The sequence below is a fragment of the Typopeltis vanoorti genome, chromosome 2 (assembly GCF_054136105.1).
Source record: "Typopeltis vanoorti isolate ZY-2024b chromosome 2, IOZ_Tvanoo_1.0, whole genome shotgun sequence".
Classification (NCBI taxonomy): Eukaryota; Metazoa; Arthropoda; class Arachnida; order Uropygi; family Thelyphonidae; genus Typopeltis; species Typopeltis vanoorti.
This window is the reverse complement of record NC_143550.1, coordinates 16,585,718-16,612,111: the sequence shown is the minus strand read 5'-3', so window position 1 is coordinate 16,612,111 and position 26,394 is coordinate 16,585,718. Positions and strand designations below refer to the sequence as shown.

The 26,394-nt window shown below is 36.8% G+C and overlaps 2 protein-coding genes across 2 annotated transcripts in view; both read left to right on the top strand.

The window, feature by feature from the left end:
* LOC150108848 (heat shock 70 kDa protein 14-like) overlaps positions 1-26,394 on the top strand; it is a 111,307-nt gene that overhangs the window by 45,673 nt on the left and 39,240 nt on the right. Inside the window, exon 5 of the mRNA XM_090414384.1 lies at positions 3,947-4,037. Within this exon, the coding sequence (XP_090270510.1) occupies positions 3,947-4,037 (91 nt within the window). The remainder of the gene's footprint in view (positions 1-3,946; positions 4,038-26,394) is intronic.
* LOC150108847 (heat shock 70 kDa protein 14-B-like) overlaps positions 19,380-26,394 on the top strand; it is a 210,673-nt gene continuing 203,658 nt past the window's right edge. Inside the window, exon 1 of the mRNA XM_090403712.1 lies at positions 19,380-19,466. The gene's annotated coding sequence lies outside the window, so the exon portion shown is untranslated. The remainder of the gene's footprint in view (positions 19,467-26,394) is intronic.

Here is a 26,394-nt window from a genome sequence, read left to right as displayed (position 1 = left end):
CATCCTTGTCTGACACCAGATTTAACATTAAACCATCTCCCTGTACTCCCTTCAATTCTAACTGCTGACTTACAACTCAAATAAAGACTCAGTATTGCTTGATATAATGATCCACTGACACCATACAACTGTAGCGTTTTGAATAGCTTCTCTCTTGGCACCTTGTCATATGCTTTTTCCAGATCTACAAAACTTAAATACAGATCTTTGTTATATTTCCATGACTTTTCAGCTATTTGTCGTAAAGTGAATATCTGATCCTGACAGGCATCTATGTGGCCTGAATCCAGCTTGTTCCTCACCAAGCTTCTCTTCCACAATCCTTCTCAACCATTTCTCAACTATACTGGCATAAATCTTAATAGGAACACTCAGTAGAGAAATACCTCTGTAATTCTTCTCACAATCAGTTTTATTTACCTTTTTATATATGGGTACTATGAGAACTCTACTCCAGTCATCTGGAATTCGTCCTTCTGTCCCGTCCCTCTGAATTTTGCAGTGTAGCCACTGTAAAGTTTTTATACCTCCATACTTGAGCATTTCTGGTCTCATATCATCTACTCCAGCTGCCTTTCCACATTTTTGATGGCTTTTTCTACTTCAAGCATGGATATGTATTCCTGATTGCATGCCTAGTCAGTGTTTTTTATCACTGTGCTGTCATCACTGCTAGTTTCATTTAGCAATTTTTCTAAGTAATCACTCCATACTTCAAGGATATCTTTTTCTCCAGTTTTCATATCATCGTTATCATCTCTAATTCCTTATACAACACTCTTTCCTCCATTTCTGAGCTTCTTCAACAACCTCCAGAATATATTGCCACCTTCTTGATATTTATTTTCTATGTTCTTACCAAAGTCTTCCCATGACTTTTGTTTAGCTAGTTTTACACGGTGTTTAGCTTTCTTACATTTGTCTCTGTATTCTCTAAGAGCACAAGCTGACTTATTTGCCAGGAACTTTTGATATGCTTTCTTCTTTTCCTTCACTGCCTCTTTAACTTCCTGTGTGTCCACCTGGGAGTTTTGATTTTTCTATCCTTGCAGACAACTTCACCACATGCCTCTAGCAGAATCAATCAATGTTTTCTTCAGAGCTTGCCACTGAATCTGAAAGGTTTGATTCCTGTTCTCAAACTCTTTTATTTTTTCTTGAATAATGTTTGTATATTTTAATCTACAGTTCACATCTGAGAGCTGCTCAACTTTTATTCGTTTTAAAACTTTCTTACATGTTCTTCTTTTCAATATGAAATTCAATTTTATCCTGCTCAAGACTAAATGGCGATCACTTCCAATTTCAAATCCTCTGTACACTCTAGTGTCCTGCAAAATAATATACTCAATGAGACTTTTTCTTATTTCTTGCCTCTTCTCTCCATGTGAATTTGTGCACATTTTTATGTTGGAACATGGTTTTAGTAATATATAGTAATAACCAGTCCATGTCCTGAGCAGAAATCCAAGTATTTGCCATTATTATTAGCTTTGCTCTTTTCTCCAAATTTTCCCCAAATATTTTTGTATGTTTGACAATCATTTCCTACTCTGCTATTTAGATCTCCAACAAGGACCAACTTTTCATTTTTCATTGTGTTAGTTGCTTTTTCTAAAGCCTCAAAAAATTCCTCCACTTCTACCTTAGGAGAACCTTCCGTGGGACCATAGACCAGTTCCCCATTCTGATATTTACCCACATCACTCTACTTGAAATTGCCTGCCATTCAAGAAGATTAGTCTCGTATTTAGTGTTGAATACTATGGCTACTCCTTCTTTTCCTTGATTGCCATTGCCTGAATATTGCATTTTGTATTTATTGCTCAGAAGGAGCTGACAAGTTTTGATCTTTATTGTTTCAATCACCTCTATTATGTCGATCTGGTACTTATCTAATTCCTCGTCTAGCTCCATTTCTTTCCATTCAGGCTTCTTATGTTGATAGCACCGATCTTTATTTCTGGTGATATTGAGTTGGGGTGTGTTTTAGGATTTGTTCCAGTAGCTGCCTTTTCGCTGTTCACCCTGGTTCCCTGGCGAAAACAACAGGAGCCTTGTTTAACTGGGCGACGCCCCAGCCAGCATGAAATTCCATCATGTTGTACCATCATTTAATATTGTGGTTTAAGCCAATAAGAATACAATTTGGTTGGCTAAATCCCAAATTGCCAGCCCATCCTTGTTAGTTCACTATCCAGGTGGATACCTAACAGGGTTCACCACCAGAAAGTGAGGATTAGACATTAGGTCAGAAGCCCTGGTTGGTTCTCCACATTCCTGTAAAGATTATGTGGAGGTCTCCTCTCCGTTATACAGCTTTGACCCTTAATCACCCTTATATTTTTTATATGATTTTATAATATAATTTTATTTTTGTATAGTTATTTTAATTAATCAATTTTTTTTTATTGCATTTCTCTTGTCTTATTTATGAGACTAAAATAACTGAATGTAATTTATGAGATTTTAAAAGTGGAAAAACTATAATTATTTTTAAAATAGATGAATATATTGGAAAGACTTCAAAAATACTTAAATATATTCGTTGTATGAGTCTAACCAATGTTTTTTTTTTTTTTTAATAAATAAAAACAAAAAGGGAATAGGGTGATTCTAAATTATTGATGGGGTTTCCATGGCCTATAATTTTCAAACCAAAAACAACAAAATAAAACTGCTTACAGAATATGAAGGCAGTCAAAAAGTTTTATCACTTAAAAGAATTAATACTGAAGAATGCTAAACAACTTCAACATGTGTGCCTTTTGTGGCACGTAAGATATTTAAGCAATAAACAATTTCCCTCTAAGCATTCTCCGCCATTTGCTGTGTAACTGTTTCTATTGGAGCAACAATTCTAGTCTTCAGTTCATCAATGGAGAAATCAAGCGGCATGATATTAGGTGAGCACGGAAGCCATGGAAACAGTCAACCACGTCCAATCACACACCCAGGAAAATGCATGTCAAGAAATTCTTGGATACTAACAGCCAAATGTGGTAGTGCTTCATCTTGCTGGAACACCACATTTGGCTGATGATCTTCCAACTGGGATAACAGATAAAGCTGTAACATGTCTAGAAAAGTTTATTGCTGTCACAAAGAAAAAGGGACCCAAAACTTCTGAACATGACAAAGCACACCAGACATTAACCTTTGGACTATCCCTTTTGAACACTTGAATGGTGTGAAGATTTTCTGATTCCCATCTGCATTTATGACGATTTGCATTCCCTAACATATAAAACATTGCTTCATCACTAAATATCCATCTCTGAAGGTAATTTTTATCAATTTCAACATTTGGAGATGGTAGGGGTTTATCATCTGGATGTAAAGCCTATATGCAATCTGCAATTTGTAGGCACAGAGTTGAAGGCAGTTATGAACAACCCTCCAAACAGTCATTTGTTTGGAGGGTTGTTCCTGAATTCAATCATCATCTTCCTGTGAATTGCTTCATCCTCCCACCCCTTTTTGGTGCTGACCACTACCATTCTCCTAAAATTGCTTTAACCAATGTCTGATAGCATTTTCTGAAGGTGGATGTTTTTCATACCGAGTTCTGTAATAACATTGCTTTGCGATAATGGACTTTGTTTCAAAAAACAAAATTATGCACATCATTGCTTTTACTTGAACAGTCGCCATTTTGAAGTATATTATCTCCTAGACATTAATGCAGCGAGTACAGCGTTGCCAAATAAAACATTTTGAGTTAGACTTTCATATTCTGTAAGCAGATTTATTTTGCTGTTTCCAGTTTGAAAATTATAGGCCACAAAAACCCCTGACAATAATTTAGAATCACCCTATATAATAAAAAGTTACATGTATGTAGTGTGTGTGTGTATGTGTGTGTGTGTGTGTGTGTGTGTGTGTGAGCACACTTTAAACAATATAAAGGCTTATGTTTTAAGTAAATTGTGTTTCTTTTAAATAGAAATTGCAAAGAGTCACAGCCATGAAGAAAGTTATTCAACAGTAGTTACTGTACCACTCTGTTTTAATAAAGAACAGCAAGATGCGATAAGGTAATAAATTTAAGCACTAAACAAGGTTTTGAAAAGATAAAGTATGTCAAACTAGATAAAGCATACAGCATTATCTAGATTTTCCCAGCTGCAATAAGGCTGAAATACTTTGCAGTCATTTTCAGTTAGAAATGACTCATCCATAACTGACAGATTATAATAGTGTAGGGATTATTTTTGCAAATTATACTTCACTAAATACTGATTTCTAAAAACATGATGATTTTTTTAAACTCATTTAGTTTCATTACAATAATTTTAAGCCCTAATATATTAAAATAAAGACAGCTCCTTATTCTAATTTAATAATGCTTAATTTACTAAATTTTATTAATTAGATGCTTTCTCCTGTAGAATTTACATATTTTCCAAAATCTATAAAGATAATATTTCATTTATCTGATTTAGACTGACTTACATCAGTATTAAAGGAGCTGGTAATTCTTTTCCTTTCTATACTAGCCTCATATAGATTTGGTAGGGTTTTCCCTCCTGTTGAGTTTTTCGTATTTCAAAACAGGCAGACTAGCCAGAAAAATGCATGCACTTAACAGACAGTACACTAGCCAAATAGCTTTAGTTGCTTTAGTCATAATTCAAAACAACCCTCTCTCTTTCTATATAGAGAGCTTACAGTATGCTGCAAAAATCATATGGATTCACATTTTACGTAAGTGCTGCCTTACATATCAGCGATAATCTCTGTGACCCAGTAAGCTATAAAGCCAAGGAAATGCATGCAAAGTACAGTACTGGAATTGAAGCATGATTTAGAGTTGATTTCCTGCATGACTTTTTTTTTTTTAAGGTACAGGAATAAACAACCAAAAAAGGAGAGATGGAAACATAATGGTGAAAAGAAACCTAAGAGGTATTCTGGTTGGCTAAAAATAATTGGTTTTCTAATATCAGGCATTGTTTGATTTTCTTAAGGAGTTCAGGATATCCAGCTGTAAGGAAATGACCCAGTTGAGTATCAGCCTGATACTCAACTAGGTCATTATCATAGTTCAAAGGTTGTGCTGACATGCAGTTAACTCTCTCTATAGCAAACTTCTCAAGGCCATAAGAGTAGTTTTTTATAATGTATAGTTTGATGTAGCATTTCTGTACCTGTGGAGCTTTTGTCAGAAAATTTCATCAGTTTCTTATAGTGAGCAAGTTTGTTGTAGTAGTTTTTGCTGTAGTGAGAATTGACTGTGGTTTGAGGAAATGCACAGGCGAGATTGGCCAATACTGTTTTTCAGATAAGAACCATATGGAGCACCTCTGTGGAAAAAATGTATAATTAGAATGAGGAGAGAGAGGATTGGGTAAAATTAGGGGAGAAGAGACCTGCTGCCTCATGAGTGAAATGTGAGGCAGTATATTGCTGATTTTTGAACATCTTTTCTCTTAGTGTCTTATATGCCCCCCCCCTTTTTTTTACCTATAAATTTTATTATTATATTTCTATGAATCTTGAACTGCTTGGCTTGGAAAACCAAAACTCTGGTTCTGACACCCCTTCTTTGATTTTGAACAATCATCTTGTTTGGTTTTTTTAAGTTTCTCTTCAGCAATTTTCTTCTATTTTTCAACTTTTTTTTTTTTTTTGGCCAGTAGAGGGCAAATAGTTTGGTATCCTGTGACAACATATGGTCTGAGAAAAAAAAACATAAGTTTAGATTATATTATAACAAAGAGAACAACAAAATGGACATTAAGAACAGGTTATCAGAAACCAGGTAAACCAGTGATAAGATGAGATGATGAAATAACAAGATGTTATGGATGTGGTGGAGAGATGCAGATCAGCCAGAATGGAAGAAGAATCGGGAGGCATTCTTCCAGCAGTGGAATGAAGAAAGCTGTTAATGATGATTATACCTTTAGTGTGGTTTGGTTGTAATTTGCGGCATGTTTGCATTAAGTTATTTGGTTTGAAGCACTTTTTCCAGGCTATAAGGAAGAGTACAATGACAGTCAGTCAAAAATGATGGTAAGAAGTAGATCAGCCAGATGCACAGTGCAAATATCGAGTTTGTTATGTCGTGACACTTCCTTAATTTATACTTTATTGTGCTCGCCTACTTATATCACTTATCTTAAATTATATCTATGTAGTGTTATCACTTTTATTATATACTTCTATGGTCTATACTCATGAAACTATCATAACACTGCGCTCTCGCATTTACTGTAAAATCTATCCACACAATTGGCCGATTCTTAGAATGATTAAGTATATTAAATAAATTAACAAAGGGTAGACTTCTGAATAGAGTCCGATCCTCAGCAATAACGGTCTGGAGTTACCTCCTAATCAGGTTCTGGTAATATTTATTTGATCAAGCTGTACCAGCCAGATCCCTAGGTTAGAAATTCCTCTTAACCAAGAAGTAACCCTCAGAAAATATACTAAGTAAATCAATCTATTAATTACTCTTTATCTCAATTTTATCTCTCTCTTAAAATACTTTAGTTTGCAGTCGTGGTCTCTGTCATATAATTCTTTCCCCGCTCAGATTCAGATATTAGCAAGTGGTGCATTGGATTCAATTCAGGGCACAAAACAGGTTAAGATATTCAAGATACATTTATTAAATTCCTAAGATCACACATTTACAAGAATATACTCAATTGGAATGGAGGTATCCTAAGTTATAAAGTTAAACATAGCAACTGTAATTCACACAACATATCCAATTGTAGGTTAATTTCACAGCACAAAGTTTTGTTAGCATCTTCTAAATATCCTTACTAGTCTAAACATACTCTCAAGACAATCACATCAGTAACTTTATAGATCATTACTCATAACAATTCAAACTACAATTCATTAAATTAATTACTTGAGAAATAGCCCTAAGACTTAAAACACTGCTATCTAATATTTCGCTAAAGCCCTTTTCCTACAAGTATAGAGTTCTGAAACATAACATCTCTTTTCTTCTATGTTAAATATTTCTCTCTTTCTTAACAAAGAATTACTAAAGGTTTTAACATTGCCATATTTCTGGAAGTATATTCATTCTGTCATCTTATCCTTACTTTGTCCCATGGAATGTCTGGTCTTCTTCTAGATGATTATCTCACAGGCTAGGCTTGGACTTCATTGTTCTGCCTTTTTTTCCCATCGTGGACTAGTCGCTTGAAGGAACTGGCGGTCAGTTCTTTTAAGCTTACTCGGAAGGCTACCGATTGTCTCTTCGTCTGTTCCTTCCGTACAACATCATGAACTGATGGCAGTGATTCACCCGAGGTTTTCGTTAGTGGACTTTGAACTTATGTTACATGCCTCAACATATATCTTACAAAGAATACCTTTTCCAGTATAAATTCTTACAAAAAATTATGACATCGTTTACCTTTAAGTAATATTACATAAAATAGTACTAGCATATGATTCATTAAACAATTTGTATCTTTACTTATGTACGAGCATTTTCGTTGTTGTTTAGCTAAGTGTCTTGTTGAATCCTGAATAAATTATTTCTTTAAGGAAATCTTTTCATTCAAGATCCACCAAGTTCATTGAGTGGTGTGAATTTTACTAAGATGATTCATTGTTGGGAGTGTAGTATGTATGTATGCATGGGCAAATGTGACGTGTTTGTTGAGAGATAAAACAAGCGAAGTGAGAGAATGTGAGGGTCTGTAGAAAGTAATATGTTAATGGATTGCAGTGATTTGAATGAAAGTCGGACACTGGAAGTGAAGAATACCAAGTGAAGGGCAGTGATGGATGTGATACTGAAAATGATAGCCACTGAGTGTGAGAATAATCGGCGTGGAGAATGTGATTGCGAATACAGAAATCTTTAAAAAAGAAAACCAGCCATAATTGCTGAGGTGAAAGTGTGCCTGACTGATGAAGTAAGAGCTGGTGTCACTGTGAGAATGGAAGAAACTCTGACTGACAAAGCAGTAGCACAAACAATTGCATGAATGCAAGAATTGAAGAATGAAGTGATTAAGATACGTAATGATATTAGGCATGTACTGAATGAAATTAGACATATGGTGGATATGAACAGAGTAGAGCAAAAGAATAAAGTATCTTTTATTTAGAGGTAGCAAATGACTCAAGAATAGCACTATATGGAGATTCTATCATAAAAGGTATGGATGAGAGGGTGCACAAGGTCTGTTTTCCAAGGGGGAGAATGAACAGAGTGATTGAGGTGCTGGATGTGAGTAAATGCTCGAAATAGTAAGTAATTATGGTTGGGAATAGGGAGAATGTGAGATTGGATATCAAGAGATTATCGAGGAGAGTTAAAGACAGCAATGTAGTAGGAAGGGCAGTTTGTGTATTGCTTAGATATGACAATGATAAGTCACAGTGGAGAGCAAAGATCTTGGATGGAATGTTAGCAGAAATGAGTGCAATTTGTGAATGTGTGGGATGAGTTTGACGGATGAATCGAACTGTATAAGAGCAATGGACTGCATCTAAATGGTTTTAGAGTGAGTCATTTGGAAAGGTTGCTGCTGGAAGAAAGTGTAATGGATGATGCAAACAAGATATCAGTTGAAGTTCAAGATGATAGGAATGAGTAGGAGAGTGGACTAGGTGAAACTGATGTGGTTGAGAATAGAGAAGAGAATGTGAAAACAGGAAATGTAAGGGAGTCCACAGTTGTGAGAAGTGGATTCTGGAAAGTAATAATGAATGCATGTATATGGATGGTCAGCATAGGAATGGAATGCATGGTGGGGTTGAGTCTGGGCAGGGGGGGGATATATATGGACAGAAAGTGAGCAGACAGTAGCAAGTAAGGGAAAAGTCACAGATTGGAGGGGAGGGGGGGCAGCATGAGTAACTGATTATAGATCAAGAAATGAATGTTATGTTTATTTAAAAATGCCAGGAGTATCAAGAGAGATGAAGTTGCACTGATTGAGTTTGTGTCTGAATATAGTTGGAATAAATGAAACATGGTTGGATGAGAATGACATTGTTATATTTGAAGCTGGATTGCTCCAATTGTGTTATTCCCCATCTATATCCAACCTATATATATATTTATCATCAGTTGTGGAGTAAGATAACATACACAACATGCCAGTGAAATAATGAGACAGTTAATATATCAAAACTATATTTGGAATTGTCAATTACACAGATTCAAAATGATCTCTCTCCAACTCTACACAACGATTACATCTGTCGTACAGGTGTTCAAAGGTGCGGTGGAAGTCCTGAATGGGAACTTCCTTCAGTGTCAAGGTCACATTGCATTGGATGTCCTGACTGTCACTGATGCACTCCCTTTTCAAGGAATACTTCATCTTTGGGAAGAGGAAAAAGTCTGTGGGAGCCAAATCTGGTGAATGGGGGGGAGGGGATGTTCAATCGCACAGATTGACTTCGAAGCCAGAAAATGCTTCATGCTCAGCACATAGTGCGTGAGCATGTTATCATGCAGCAGAAATCAATTATTGTTGTGGAACAGTTCTTTCCTGACACATTGCATGCAGGCATACAGACATTGCATTACTCTTAAATAATACTGACTGTTCGGTGTGGTGGCCTTAGGAACAAATTTGTGATGGATAATTCCAGCAACATAAAAAAAATAAAAAATAATAATAAAAAAAAAAAAGACCATTGTCTTGACATATGGTTTTTGCAACCTGACTTTCTTTTGCCAGGGAGAAGAAATTCCACGCCATTCCATGCTCTGGTGTTTCATTTCTGGATTCAAACTGAAAACATAGACTTTCATCATTGGTGATAATTCTTTGCAACACATCACGATCTTGATCAACTGCATGGATGAAATTTTGACAACATAAAACCCAATGCTCTCTCCCTCTGAATATTTGTCAATGTGTGCGGCACAAACATTGAACAAATCTTCAAAAATGAATAAATCTTGTGCAAATCTCTCTCTAAGATTAATCTGGCCATTTCCTTACTGAAACCAAGCTGTACATCGAGTAGACTAGTGGTTATTTGCCTGTCATGAGCCACAATTTTCCTAGCTTTCACCACATTTTCATTTGTTCATGCACATGGTTTGCAGCATGGTTCATCTTCCAGGGACTCTCTCCCCTCGTTAAATGTTGAAAACCAGCTGGACAACTGTACATGACTCAGAATTCTGCATAAACTTTTTTTATGTCTTGGCACACTTCTGTAGCAATTTTTTCTAATTTACAATAAAATTTTATCACAATTCTTTGCAACTTCTGACATGCTCCACTCACACACGCTTACTTCAACAGTTTCCACACAAAAACTGCTGCATCACCTGACTCAAAAGTTGCATCTGCAATTACAACCCACTCTAGTGGTCAAAACTATAAACATGTTTATTACTTTTATTCAAAGTACTGTCCTGTAAAAAATCAATCTCATTGCTTAATTTTATTTTAGTTGGTTAGAATGTTTCAGATTTGTATCCATGATGCTTCATTGACTTCAAAATCAGCGTGCTATATTTATCCAAAAAATGAAGCTCAAATATAAAAAGTTAAAATATTTACTGTAAGTATTTAATTATATACAGTGATCAATTTTCCATACTAAGTAATTCTCTTTATCTTTCTAAAGAGATCTGACTTCATATTTTCTATAGAGTTAAAAGTAGTAAATTAATTTGTAAGTTGTTAATACGTACAAAGAATCATTAAATGGCCATTCTAAGAATTACTCACTATGAGCTCAATAAAAATTCTTTACTTTCTGACTCTCACAGTTAAATTCAGTTTTAAAGAAATAACATCAAATACTTGACAAAATGAACTGAACACAGCATTCAGCTGAAAGTTCTGTATCTTCAATTGGCCATATGAGCACTTCTTTGGCAGCTTATTGTTTTTTACTCATTCATTCACTCTGCCTTAGCTCTCAAATTCCTTAGATTACTGCAATCAAAGTTAAAAGGCCTCATTTAACTAATACACTTGTATATATCATCTTTCAGTAAGCAAGTTTCCTTAAACACGTATTTCTTTCAATTTGCTGAAGTAGGTGTAAAGAATAATTACTCCAACAACTGGAATATGTTAATTAATCAGTTCCAAATGCATATCCAGTAAAAGGAACTTGAACTGCAGATTCCATTTTGCCCCTTGGCATGTATATCACTTGCTTCTCAACACATGAAGGCTTCATAGTACCGTCCTTGGAGAGCAGTTAAAGATGCATATAAAAACTTTCCCCAAGATTAGAGAACTTAACCCGGTTGTTTATTAAACCTTTTTGGCTCTCCTTCCCTGCTTGCCTACTCTTTTCTTGATAATGTTTTTGTTACCCAGTGACAGCTGTTCTAAAATACAACTAAGGCCCATGCCTGTTACTGAGATTCAAAGCAAAACTCAAGTGACATGTACAGTACTATAAAACAAACATAACAAAATATACATACAACATTATGGTAAGCAATTTGGTGGGGGGGGGGGGGGGTGGGGGGGGGGGGGGGTGGGGGGGGGGGGGGGTGGGGGGGGGGGGGGGTGGGGGGGGGGGGGGGTGGGGGGGGGGGGGGGTGGGGGGGGGGGGGGGTGGGGGGGGGGGGGGGTGGGGGGGGGGGGGGGTGGGGGGGGGGGGGGGTGGGGGGGGGGGGGGGTGGGGGGGGGGGGGGGTGGGGGGGGGGGGGGGTGGGGGGGGGGGGGGGTGGGGGGGGGGGGGGGTGGGGGGGGGGGGGGGTGGGGGGGGGGGGGGGTGGGGGGGGGGGGGGGTGGGGGGGGGGGGGGGTGGGGGGGGGGGGGGGTGGGGGGGGGGGGGGGTGGGGGGGGGGGGGGGTGGGGGGGGGGGGGGGTGGGGGGGGGGGGGGGTGGGGGGGGGGGGGGGTGGGGGGGGGGGGGGGTGGGGGGGGGGGGGGGTGGGGGGGGGGGGGGGTGGGGGGGGGGGGGGGTGGGGGGGGGGGGGGGTGGGGGGGGGGGGGGGTATGTCTTAAAATCCATTGGCAAAGCTAAACATCTTGTACAAATAATCAAGAAACGAAAAACATCATATCTTGGCCACATCATGAAGAAACAGCAAATACCAACTTCTACAAACTATTTTGATAGGAAGAATTGGTGGCAAAGGAACTAGAGGAAGAAAAAGAATATCATGATTTGACAACATCAAGACGTGGACAGGGAAAGAGCAGTGCACAACTGCTCAGATTAGCACAAGAGCGCAGTTTGTTCGCCAAGATGGTCGCTGACTTTCGATAGAAGATAGCACAATAAGAAGAAGATCAAAAGTATCCAGACACCCTCTCTGTATTTCATTAACTGACATCTAGATGTCACTATGACCTCACTTACCAGTATAAAAGGAGGCACGGAGCTGTGTGTTGTTTAGTGATAAGAAGTATGAGCAGAATGGGTAGGTCAAGGGAGCTCAGTGACTTCGAACGTGGACTAGTTATTGGTTGCCACATCAGTAAGAAATTTGTCAGAGAAATTTCAACCCTCCTCAAGTTGCCCAAGCCAACAGTTGGTGATGTAATTGTGAAGTGGAAACATGAAGGCACAACCACAACAAAACCACGGTTGGGTAGGCGGCGTTTAATGACAGACAGGGACTGTCAAGCGTTGAAGAAGGTGGTTCGTGGAAATTGCCAGATATCAAGTGAAATAGTCATCTGGGAGTTCCACAGTGCTACTAACTGTCCAGCCACCACCATGACTGTGTGTCAAGAGTTAAGTGGAATGGAGTTCCATGGTCAAACAGCTATCCATAAACCAGACATTTCTGCTGTGAATGTTAAGTGCCACCTGCAGGGGTGGGTGTAAAGAGCGTGCCACTGGACAGTGGACAACTGGAAACGTGTGATTTGGAGTGATGAATCACGCTTTACCATGTGGCAGTCCCGATGGGAGGGTCTGGGTGTGGTGAATGCCTGGAGCACGATTCCTGCAAGCATATGTAGTGCCAATGGTGGAAATTTGGAGGAAGTAGTGTTAGCGTGTGGGGGTGTTTTTCATTGGAATAGACTTGGCCCTCTTGTAACACTACATGGAAATCTAAATGCGAAAGGTGTGTAAGGACATTTTGACCCGTTGTGTACTGTCTACGGTAGAAGATCAATTCGGTGATGACTATTGTCTGTATCAGCATGACAATGCTGCCCTGCCATAAAGCAAGGTCTCGTGAGGGAATGGTTTGTGGACAATAACGTTCCAGAAATGGACTGGCCCAGTCCAGAGCCCCTGACCTGAAATCCCATAGAACACCTTTGGGATGAATTAGAACGCCAACTTCGCTCCAGACCCCAATGGTCCATATCATGAACTGTTCTGGCTACAGTTCTTCAGGAAGAATGGGTTGCCATTCCTCCAGAGACGTTCCAACACCTGGTAGAAAGTCTCCCTGGCAGAGTTAGATCTGTCATAGAAGCAAAGGGTGGACCCATCCCGTATTAATGTCCACTACTGGAAAGTGTGTCACAAGGAAATTCTGATTAGTTTCGAGTAGGTGTCTGGAATACTTTTGATCAAATGTACAAACGCTCATGTTTATATATGGATTGATGTAGTAGGTTTGGTGTGTTGGCATTTTCAATTCCATGTTGTGCGAGACTAAATTTATGAGGTTTTATAAGATGGATGTGGTCTTGATGTTCAGAGATTCATTTATTTATTTTAGTAAGACAAGTTACAAGAACCTGGCACTTATATGCCAGGTAGCATCAGTGGTGAGAGTTTGTCTTTTGGAGAAGGCAACAAATAAAAAATAAATAATAAAAAAAATACGGCATCATAAAAATCTTTGATATCCAGAGCACACAAATTTTGTTCCGCTGAAGAATCTTTAAAACAAAAATTGGAAATTACAGCCTTTCTAATTGTTATTGGATTAAATGGATTTAACCCAATAACAACTCAAAAATTTATTAGCCACCCTCCAAAATATCAGCCTAGACAAGAAGAAGCCCTCAGGACTCCTATACCATATATCAAAGGCATCTCTGAATGTTGATCAAAAATTTTGAAGAAACACAAACTTGCTGCTACCTATAAATCAAATTCACAATTTGCTTCCTTCAAGCAGAAAGTTCTGTGTTTTTCTTTTAAACGATGTTCTTCATGATAGTGTGTGTATTATGGAATATCGAAAGCAACAAGGGAACTCTATTATTCATACAAAGAAAGGAACTGAATTCACAATGAAAAATTGTTTAGAGAAACAGTAAAGCCAACAATTTACTCATGTTTTCTCATGGTTAACCTGCTTATGAAGGATAATTTTTCTGAAAATTATTTACAATGAAGTCCACTGAAGTACGACAAGATTATTTATTTGCAGAGCGTGTTAACTTTGAATCAGAGTGAGATGATTCTTAATTTATAACCGATTTTCACTGAGCTATAGTTGTTTATCTTAGAAAGGAATGGTAAAAGAATTTGTTTCCTTTGTTCATTGTTTTATTGCTGAATATAAATTGGTATAAGTGTAAGTGAGGAAAGTGTATCTCTTATGATTTTAATTATTTTTTTTATCATCAAATTCCTGACATTTATCCTCAAGGGGGTGTACAGGATCATGATAGTACTACATGAAAAATTTACATAATTACTAACTTCCTACCTACAATTTTCTGCCAAATCAATCTGTTACCTGTCAAAGCTACAACATTGTCATATCTTATATTTATATATCTATCTTCTAAAGCACTTTTTACCCTATCAATCCACCTATATCTTGGTCTTCCTCTGGGACTTTTTCCTGCCAACCTGGCAGAGAACACTTGTTTTGCTAATCCTTCCTCTCCCATTCTGCTTAAGTGATCATACCACCTGAGATTACCTCTGCTAATGAATTCCTGGTTGCTGACAATATCAAGTTCTTTCCTAATATCCTTGTTTTTCATATGATATTGCCATTGATGCCATCTGTTCATGCCCCCTAATCTTTCTTAGGACTCTCATATCTGCAGTCTCTAGTCTCTGGTCAAGTGTTTTACTTCTGACCCAGCTCTCAGATCCATAAGTTAAAATTGGTTTAAACACTGTCTTGTATACAGCTAATTTAGTCTTTTGACTAATTTCTCTGTTATTTCATATAAATGTATTCAGTTGACTTCCTACCATACCAGCTTTGTTGATTCTGTTGTCTATTTCCATAATTAATTTACCATCTTCACTAAAAATCGTGCCTACGTAGCTGAAATGTTTTACTTGTTCTATAGGTTCTCCATTCACAATGCAGCTGATATTTTTAATGCTTCTGCCTATTTTCATTATCTTTGTCTTGTTATTGCTGACCCTCACACCATATCTATCACAACAGTTATTGAATTTAGTCAGGGAATCTTACAGACTTGTAGCGGATTTATTTAGAAGTATAACATCATCCGCATAAAGCAAGGAGCTGACATTAACATCTCCAATTTTGATATCAGGTTTCATACCACTTACCTTCATAATGTAATCTATATAGATAATGAATAACAGGGGTGATAATGTACATCCTTGTCTGACACCAGATTTAACATTAAACCATCTCCCTGTACTCCCTTCAATTCTAACTGCTGACTTACAACTCAAATAAAGACTCAGTATTGCTTGATATAATGATCCACTGACACCATACAACTGTAGCGTTTTGAATAGCTTCTCTCTTGGCACCTTGTCATATGCTTTTTCCAGATCTACAAAACTTAAATACAGATCTTTGTTATATTTCCATGACTTTTCAGCTATTTGTCGTAAAGTGAATATCTGATCCTGACAGGCATCTATGTGGCCTGAATCCAGCTTGTTCCTCACCAAGCTTCTCTTCCACAATCCTTCTCAACCATTTCTCAACTATACTGGCATAAATCTTAATAGGAACACTCAGTAGAGAAATACCTCTGTAATTCTTCTCACAATCAGTTTTATTTACCTTTTTATATATGGGTACTATGAGAACTCTACTCCAGTCATCTGGAATTCGTCCTTCTGTCCCGTCCCTCTGAATTTTGCAGTGTAGCCACTGTAAAGTTTTTATACCTCCATACTTGAGCATTTCTGGTCTCATATCATCTACTCCAGCTGCCTTTCCACATTTTTGATGGCTTTTTCTACTTCAAGCATGGATATGTATTCCTGATTGCATGCCTAGTCAGTGTTTTTTATCACTGTGCTGTCATCACTGCTAGTTTCATTTAGCAATTTTTCTAAGTAATCACTCCATACTTCAAGGATATCTTTTTCTCCAGTTTTCATATCATCGTTATCATCTCTAATTCCTTATACAACACTCTTTCCTCCATTTCTGAGCTTCTTCAACAACCTCCAGAATATATTGCCACCTTCTTGATATTTATTTTCTATGTTCTTACCAAAGTCTTCCCATGACTTTTGTTTAGCTAGTTTTACACGGTGTTTAGCTTTCTTACATTTGTCTCTGTATTCTCTAAGAGCACAAGCTGACTTATTTGCCAGGAACTTTTGATATGCTTTCTTCTTTTCCTTCACTGCCTCTTTAACTTCCTGTGTGTCCACCTGGGAGTTTTGATTTTTCTATCCTTGCAGACAACTTCACCACATGCCTCTAGCAGAATCAATCAATGTTTTCTTCAGAGCTTGCCACTGAATCTGAAAGGTTTGATTCCTGTTCTCAAACTCTTTTATTTTTTCTTGAATAATGTTTGTATATTTTAATCTACAGTTCACATCTGAGAGCTGCTCAACTTTTATTCGTTTTAAAACTTTCTTACATGTTCTTCTTTTCAATATGAAATTCAATTTTATCCTGCTCAAGACTAAATGGCGATCACTTCCAATTTCAAATCCTCTGTACACTCTAGTGTCCTGCAAAATAATATACTCAATGAGACTTTTTCTTATTTCTTGCCTCTTCTCTCCATGTGAATTTGTGCACATTTTTATGTTGGAACATGGTTTTAGTAATATATAGTAATAACCAGTCCATGTCCTGAGCAGAAATCCAAGTATTTGCCATTATTATTAGCTTTGCTCTTTTCTCCAAATTTTCCCCAAATATTTTTGTATGTTTGACAATCATTTCCTACTCTGCTATTTAGATCTCCAACAAGGACCAACTTTTCATTTTTCATTGTGTTAGTTGCTTTTTCTAAAGCCTCAAAAAATTCCTCCACTTCTACCTTAGGAGAACCTTCCGTGGGACCATAGACCAGTTCCCCATTCTGATATTTACCCACATCACTCTACTTGAAATTGCCTGCCATTCAAGAAGATTAGTCTCGTATTTAGTGTTGAATACTATGGCTACTCCTTCTTTTCCTTGATTGCCATTGCCTGAATATTGCATTTTGTATTTATTGCTCAGAAGGAGCTGACAAGTTTTGATCTTTATTGTTTCAATCACCTCTATTATGTCGATCTGGTACTTATCTAATTCCTCGTCTAGCTCCATTTCTTTCCATTCAGGCTTCTTATGTTGATAGCACCGATCTTTATTTCTGGTGATATTGAGTTGGGGTGTGTTTTAGGATTTGTTCCAGTAGCTGCCTTTTCGCTGTTCACCCTGGTTCCCTGGCGAAAACAACAGGAGCCTTGTTTAACTGGGCGACGCCCCAGCCAGCATGAAATTCCATCATGTTGTACCATCATTTAATATTGTGGTTTAAGCCAATAAGAATACAATTTGGTTGGCTAAATCCCAAATTGCCAGCCCATCCTTGTTAGTTCACTATCCAGGTGGATACCTAACAGGGTTCACCACCAGAAAGTGAGGATTAGACATTAGGTCAGAAGCCCTGGTTGGTTCTCCACATTCCTGTAAAGATTATGTGGAGGTCTCCTCTCCGTTATACAGCTTTGACCCTTAATCACCCTTATATTTTTTATATGATTTTATAATATAATTTTATTTTTGTATAGTTATTTTAATTAATCAATTTTTTTTTATTGCATTTCTCTTGTCTTATTTATGAGACTAAAATAACTGAATGTAATTTATGAGATTTTAAAAGTGGAAAAACTATAATTATTTTTAAAATAGATGAATATATTGGAAAGACTTCAAAAATACTTAAATATATTCGTTGTATGAGTCTAACCAATGTTTTTTTTTTTTTTTAATAAATAAAAACAAAAAGGGAATAGGGTGATTCTAAATTATTGATGGGGTTTCCATGGCCTATAATTTTCAAACCAAAAACAACAAAATAAAACTGCTTACAGAATATGAAGGCAGTCAAAAAGTTTTATCACTTAAAAGAATTAATACTGAAGAATGCTAAACAACTTCAACATGTGTGCCTTTTGTGGCACGTAAGATATTTAAGCAATAAACAATTTCCCTCTAAGCATTCTCCGCCATTTGCTGTGTAACTGTTTCTATTGGAGCAACAATTCTAGTCTTCAGTTCATCAATGGAGAAATCAAGCGGCATGATATTAGGTGAGCACGGAAGCCATGGAAACAGTCAACCACGTCCAATCACACACCCAGGAAAATGCATGTCAAGAAATTCTTGGATACTAACAGCCAAATGTGGTAGTGCTTCATCTTGCTGGAACACCACATTTGGCTGATGATCTTCCAACTGGGATAACAGATAAAGCTGTAACATGTCTAGAAAAGTTTATTGCTGTCACAAAGAAAAAGGGACCCAAAACTTCTGAACATGACAAAGCACACCAGACATTAACCTTTGGACTATCCCTTTTGAACACTTGAATGGTGTGAAGATTTTCTGATTCCCATCTGCATTTATGACGATTTGCATTCCCTAACATATAAAACATTGCTTCATCACTAAATATCCATCTCTGAAGGTAATTTTTATCAATTTCAACATTTGGAGATGGTAGGGGTTTATCATCTGGATGTAAAGCCTATATGCAATCTGCAATTTGTAGGCACAGAGTTGAAGGCAGTTATGAACAACCCTCCAAACAGTCATTTGTTTGGAGGGTTGTTCCTGAATTCAATCATCATCTTCCTGTGAATTGCTTCATCCTCCCACCCCTTTTTGGTGCTGACCACTACCATTCTCCTAAAATTGCTTTAACCAATGTCTGATAGCATTTTCTGAAGGTGGATGTTTTTCATACCGAGTTCTGTAATAACATTGCTTTGCGATAATGGACTTTGTTTCAAAAAACAAAATTATGCACATCATTGCTTTTACTTGAACAGTCGCCATTTTGAAGTATATTATCTCCTAGACATTAATGCAGCGAGTACAGCGTTGCCAAATAAAACATTTTGAGTTAGACTTTCATATTCTGTAAGCAGATTTATTTTGCTGTTTCCAGTTTGAAAATTATAGGCCACAAAAACCCCTGACAATAATTTAGAATCACCCTATATAATAAAAAGTTACATGTATGTAGTGTGTGTGTGTATGTGTGTGTGTGTGTGTGTGTGTGTGTGTGAGCACACTTTAAACAATATAAAGGCTTATGTTTTAAGTAAATTGTGTTTCTTTTAAATAGAAATTGCAAAGAGTCACAGCCATGAAGAAAGTTATTCAACAGTAGTTACTGTACCACTCTGTTTTAATAAAGAACAGCAAGATGCGATAAGGTAATAAATTTAAGCACTAAACAAGGTTTTGAAAAGATAAAGTATGTCAAACTAGATAAAGCATACAGCATTATCTAGATTTTCCCAGCTGCAATAAGGCTGAAATACTTTGCAGTCATTTTCAGTTAGAAATGACTCATCCATAACTGACAGATTATAATAGTGTAGGGATTATTTTTGCAAATTATACTTCACTAAATACTGATTTCTAAAAACATGATGATTTTTTTAAACTCATTTAGTTTCATTACAATAATTTTAAGCCCTAATATATTAAAATAAAGACAGCTCCTTATTCTAATTTAATAATGCTTAATTTACTAAATTTTATTAATTAGATGCTTTCTCCTGTAGAATTTACATATTTTCCAAAATCTATAAAGATAATATTTCATTTATCTGATTTAGACTGACTTACATCAGTATTAAAGGAGCTGGTAATTCTTTTCCTTTCTATACTAGCCTCATATAGATTTGGTAGGGTTTTCCCTCCTGTTGAGTTTTTCGTATTTCAAAACAGGCAGACTAGCCAGAAAAATGCATGCACTTAACAGACAGTACACTAGCCAAATAGCTTTAGTTGCTTTAGTCATAATTCAAAACAACCCTCTCTCTTTCTATATAGAGAGCTTACAGTATGCTGCAAAAATCATATGGATTCACATTTTACGTAAGTGCTGCCTTACATATCAGCGATAATCTCTGTGACCCAGTAAGCTATAAAGCCAAGGAAATGCATGCAAAGTACAGTACTGGAATTGAAGCATGATTTAGAGTTGATTTCCTGCATGACTTTTTTTTTTTTAAGGTACAGGAATAAACAACCAAAAAAGGAGAGATGGAAACATAATGGTGAAAAGAAACCTAAGAGGTATTCTGGTTGGCTAAAAATAATTGGTTTTCTAATATCAGGCATTGTTTGATTTTCTTAAGGAGTTCAGGATATCCAGCTGTAAGGAAATGACCCAGTTGAGTATCAGCCTGATACTCAACTAGGTCATTATCATAGTTCAAAGGTTGTGCTGACATGCAGTTAACTCTCTCTATAGCAAACTTCTCAAGGCCATAAGAGTAGTTTTTTATAATGTATAGTTTGATGTAGCATTTCTGTACCTGTGGAGCTTTTGTCAGAAAATTTCATCAGTTTCTTATAGTGAGCAAGTTTGTTGTAGTAGTTTTTGCTGTAGTGAGAATTGACTGTGGTTTGAGGAAATGCACAGGCGAGATTGGCCAATACTGTTTTTCAGATAAGAACCATATGGAGCACCTCTGTGGAAAAAATGTATAATTAGAATGAGGAGAGAGAGGATTGGGTAAAATTAGGGGAGAAGAGACCTGCTGCCTCATGAGTGAAATGTGAGGCAGTATATTGCTGATTTTTGAACATCTTTTCTCTTAGTGTCTTATATGCCCCCCCCCTTTTTTTTACCTATAAATTTTATTATTATATTTCTATGAATCTTGAACTGCTTGGCTTGGAAAACCAAAACTCTGGTTCTGACACCCCTTCTTTGATTTTGAACAATCATCTTGTTTGGTTTTTTTAAGTTTCTCTTCAGCAATTTTCTTCTATTTTTCAACTTTTTTTTTTTTTTTGGCCAGTAGAGGGCAAATAGTTTGGTATCCTGTGACAACATATGGTCTGAGAAAAAAAAACATAAGTTTAGATTATATTATAACAAAGAGAACAACAAAATGGACATTAAGAACAGGTTATCAGAAACCAGGTAAACCAGTGATAAGATGAGATGATGAAATAACAAGATGTTATGGATGTGGTGGAGAGATGCAGATCAGCCAGAATGGAAGAAGAATCGGGAGGCATTCTTCCAGCAGTGGAATGAAGAAAGCTGTTAATGATGATTATACCTTTAGTGTGGTTTGGTTGTAATTTGCGGCATGTTTGCATTAAGTTATTTGGTTTGAAGCACTTTTTCCAGGCTATAAGGAAGAGTACAATGACAGTCAGTCAAAAATGATGGTAAGAAGTAGATCAGCCAGATGCACAGTGCAAATATCGAGTTTGTTATGTCGTGACACTTCCTTAATTTATACTTTATTGTGCTCGCCTACTTATATCACTTATCTTAAATTATATCTATGTAGTGTTATCACTTTTATTATATACTTCTATGGTCTATACTCATGAAACTATCATAACACTGCGCTCTCGCATTTACTGTAAAATCTATCCACACAATTGGCCGATTCTTAGAATGATTAAGTATATTAAATAAATTAACAAAGGGTAGACTTCTGAATAGAGTCCGATCCTCAGCAATAACGGTCTGGAGTTACCTCCTAATCAGGTTCTGGTAATATTTATTTGATCAAGCTGTACCAGCCAGATCCCTAGGTTAGAAATTCCTCTTAACCAAGAAGTAACCCTCAGAAAATATACTAAGTAAATCAATCTATTAATTACTCTTTATCTCAATTTTATCTCTCTCTTAAAATACTTTAGTTTGCAGTCGTGGTCTCTGTCATATAATTCTTTCCCCGCTCAGATTCAGATATTAGCAAGTGGTGCATTGGATTCAATTCAGGGCACAAAACAGGTTAAGATATTCAAGATACATTTATTAAATTCCTAAGATCACACATTTACAAGAATATACTCAATTGGAATGGAGGTATCCTAAGTTATAAAGTTAAACATAGCAACTGTAATTCACACAACATATCCAATTGTAGGTTAATTTCACAGCACAAAGTTTTGTTAGCATCTTCTAAATATCCTTACTAGTCTAAACATACTCTCAAGACAATCACATCAGTAACTTTATAGATCATTACTCATAACAATTCAAACTACAATTCATTAAATTAATTACTTGAGAAATAGCCCTAAGACTTAAAACACTGCTATCTAATATTTCGCTAAAGCCCTTTTCCTACAAGTATAGAGTTCTGAAACATAACATCTCTTTTCTTCTATGTTAAATATTTCTCTCTTTCTTAACAAAGAATTACTAAAGGTTTTAACATTGCCATATTTCTGGAAGTATATTCATTCTGTCATCTTATCCTTACTTTGTCCCATGGAATGTCTGGTCTTCTTCTAGATGATTATCTCACAGGCTAGGCTTGGACTTCATTGTTCTGCCTTTTTTTCCCATCGTGGACTAGTCGCTTGAAGGAACTGGCGGTCAGTTCTTTTAAGCTTACTCGGAAGGCTACCGATTGTCTCTTCGTCTGTTCCTTCCGTACAACATCATGAACTGATGGCAGTGATTCACCCGAGGTTTTCGTTAGTGGACTTTGAACTTATGTTACATGCCTCAACATATATCTTACAAAGAATACCTTTTCCAGTATAAATTCTTACAAAAAATTATGACATCGTTTACCTTTAAGTAATATTACATAAAATAGTACTAGCATATGATTCATTAAACAATTTGTATCTTTACTTATGTACGAGCATTTTCGTTGTTGTTTAGCTAAGTGTCTTGTTGAATCCTGAATAAATTATTTCTTTAAGGAAATCTTTTCATTCAAGATCCACCAAGTTCATTGAGTGGTGTGAATTTTACTAAGATGATTCATTGTTGGGAGTGTAGTATGTATGTATGCATGGGCAAATGTGACGTGTTTGTTGAGAGATAAAACAAGCGAAGTGAGAGAATGTGAGGGTCTGTAGAAAGTAATATGTTAATGGATTGCAGTGATTTGAATGAAAGTCGGACACTGGAAGTGAAGAATACCAAGTGAAGGGCAGTGATGGATGTGATACTGAAAATGATAGCCACTGAGTGTGAGAATAATCGGCGTGGAGAATGTGATTGCGAATACAGAAATCTTTAAAAAAGAAAACCAGCCATAATTGCTGAGGTGAAAGTGTGCCTGACTGATGAAGTAAGAGCTGGTGTCACTGTGAGAATGGAAGAAACTCTGACTGACAAAGCAGTAGCACAAACAATTGCATGAATGCAAGAATTGAAGAATGAAGTGATTAAGATACGTAATGATATTAGGCATGTACTGAATGAAATTAGACATATGGTGGATATGAACAGAGTAGAGCAAAAGAATAAAGTATCTTTTATTTAGAGGTAGCAAATGACTCAAGAATAGCACTATATGGAGATTCTATCATAAAAGGTATGGATGAGAGGGTGCACAAGGTCTGTTTTCCAAGGGGGAGAATGAACAGAGTGATTGAGGTGCTGGATGTGAGTAAATGCTCGAAATAGTAAGTAATTATGGTTGGGAATAGGGAGAATGTGAGATTGGATATCAAGAGATTATCGAGGAGAGTTAAAGACAGCAATGTAGTAGGAAGGGCAGTTTGTGTATTGCTTAGATATGACAATGATAAGTCACAGTGGAGAGCAAAGATCTTGGATGGAATGTTAGCAGAAATGAGTGCAATTTGTGAATGTGTGGGATGAGTTTGACGGATGAATCGAACTGTATAAGAGCAATGGACTGCATCTAAATGGTTTTAGAGTGAGTCATTTGGAAAGGTTGCTGCTGGAAGAAAGTGTAATGGATGATGCAAACAAGATATCAGTTGAAGTTCAAGATGATAGGAATGAGTAGGAGAGTGGACTAGGTGAAACTGATGTGGTTGAGAATAGAGAAGAGAATGTGAAAACAGGAAATGTAAGGGAGTCCACAGTTGTGAGAAGTGGATTCTGGAAAGTAATAATGAATGCATGTATATGGATGGTCAGCATAGGAATGGAATGCATGGTGGGGTTGAGTCTGGGCAGGGGGGGGATATATATGGACAGAAAGTGAGCAGACAGTAGCAAGTAAGGGAAAAGTCACAGATTGGAGGGGAGGGGGGGCAGCATGAGTAACTGATTATAGATCAAGAAATGAATGTTATGTTTATTTAAAAATGCCAGGAGTATCAAGAGAGATGAAGTTGCACTGATTGAGTTTGTGTCTGAATATAGTTGGAATAAATGAAACATGGTTGGATGAGAATGACATTGTTATATTTGAAGCTGGATTGCTCCAATTGTGTTATTCCCCATCTATATCCAACCTATATATATATTTATCATCAGTTGTGGAGTAAGATAACATACACAACATGCCAGTGAAATAATGAGACAGTTAATATATCAAAACTATATTTGGAATTGTCAATTACACAGATTCAAAATGATCTCTCTCCAACTCTACACAACGATTACATCTGTCGTACAGGTGTTCAAAGGTGCGGTGGAAGTCCTGAATGGGAACTTCCTTCAGTGTCAAGGTCACATTGCATTGGATGTCCTGACTGTCACTGATGCACTCCCTTTTCAAGGAATACTTCATCTTTGGGAAGAGGAAAAAGTCTGTGGGAGCCAAATCTGGTGAATGGGGGGGAGGGGATGTTCAATCGCACAGATTGACTTCGAAGCCAGAAAATGCTTCATGCTCAGCACATAGTGCGTGAGCATGTTATCATGCAGCAGAAATCAATTATTGTTGTGGAACAGTTCTTTCCTGACACATTGCATGCAGGCATACAGACATTGCATTACTCTTAAATAATACTGACTGTTCGGTGTGGTGGCCTTAGGAACAAATTTGTGATGGATAATTCCAGCAACATAAAAAAAATAAAAAATAATAATAAAAAAAAAAAAGACCATTGTCTTGACATATGGTTTTTGCAACCTGACTTTCTTTTGCCAGGGAGAAGAAATTCCACGCCATTCCATGCTCTGGTGTTTCATTTCTGGATTCAAACTGAAAACATAGACTTTCATCATTGGTGATAATTCTTTGCAACACATCACGATCTTGATCAACTGCATGGATGAAATTTTGACAACATAAAACCCAATGCTCTCTCCCTCTGAATATTTGTCAATGTGTGCGGCACAAACATTGAACAAATCTTCAAAAATGAATAAATCTTGTGCAAATCTCTCTCTAAGATTAATCTGGCCATTTCCTTACTGAAACCAAGCTGTACATCGAGTAGACTAGTGGTTATTTGCCTGTCATGAGCCACAATTTTCCTAGCTTTCACCACATTTTCATTTGTTCATGCACATGGTTTGCAGCATGGTTCATCTTCCAGGGACTCTCTCCCCTCGTTAAATGTTGAAAACCAGCTGGACAACTGTACATGACTCAGAATTCTGCATAAACTTTTTTTATGTCTTGGCACACTTCTGTAGCAATTTTTTCTAATTTACAATAAAATTTTATCACAATTCTTTGCAACTTCTGACATGCTCCACTCACACACGCTTACTTCAACAGTTTCCACACAAAAACTGCTGCATCACCTGACTCAAAAGTTGCATCTGCAATTACAACCCACTCTAGTGGTCAAAACTATAAACATGTTTATTACTTTTATTCAAAGTACTGTCCTGTAAAAAATCAATCTCATTGCTTAATTTTATTTTAGTTGGTTAGAATGTTTCAGATTTGTATCCATGATGCTTCATTGACTTCAAAATCAGCGTGCTATATTTATCCAAAAAATGAAGCTCAAATATAAAAAGTTAAAATATTTACTGTAAGTATTTAATTATATACAGTGATCAATTTTCCATACTAAGTAATTCTCTTTATCTTTCTAAAGAGATCTGACTTCATATTTTCTATAGAGTTAAAAGTAGTAAATTAATTTGTAAGTTGTTAATACGTACAAAGAATCATTAAATGGCCATTCTAAGAATTACTCACTATGAGCTCAATAAAAATTCTTTACTTTCTGACTCTCACAGTTAAATTCAGTTTTAAAGAAATAACATCAAATACTTGACAAAATGAACTGAACACAGCATTCAGCTGAAAGTTCTGTATCTTCAATTGGCCATATGAGCACTTCTTTGGCAGCTATTGTTTTTACTCATTCATTCACTCTGCCTTAGCTCTCAAATTCCTTAGATTACTGCAATCAAAGTTAAAAGGCCTCATTTAACTAATACACTTGTATATATCATCTTTCAGTAAGCAAGTTTCC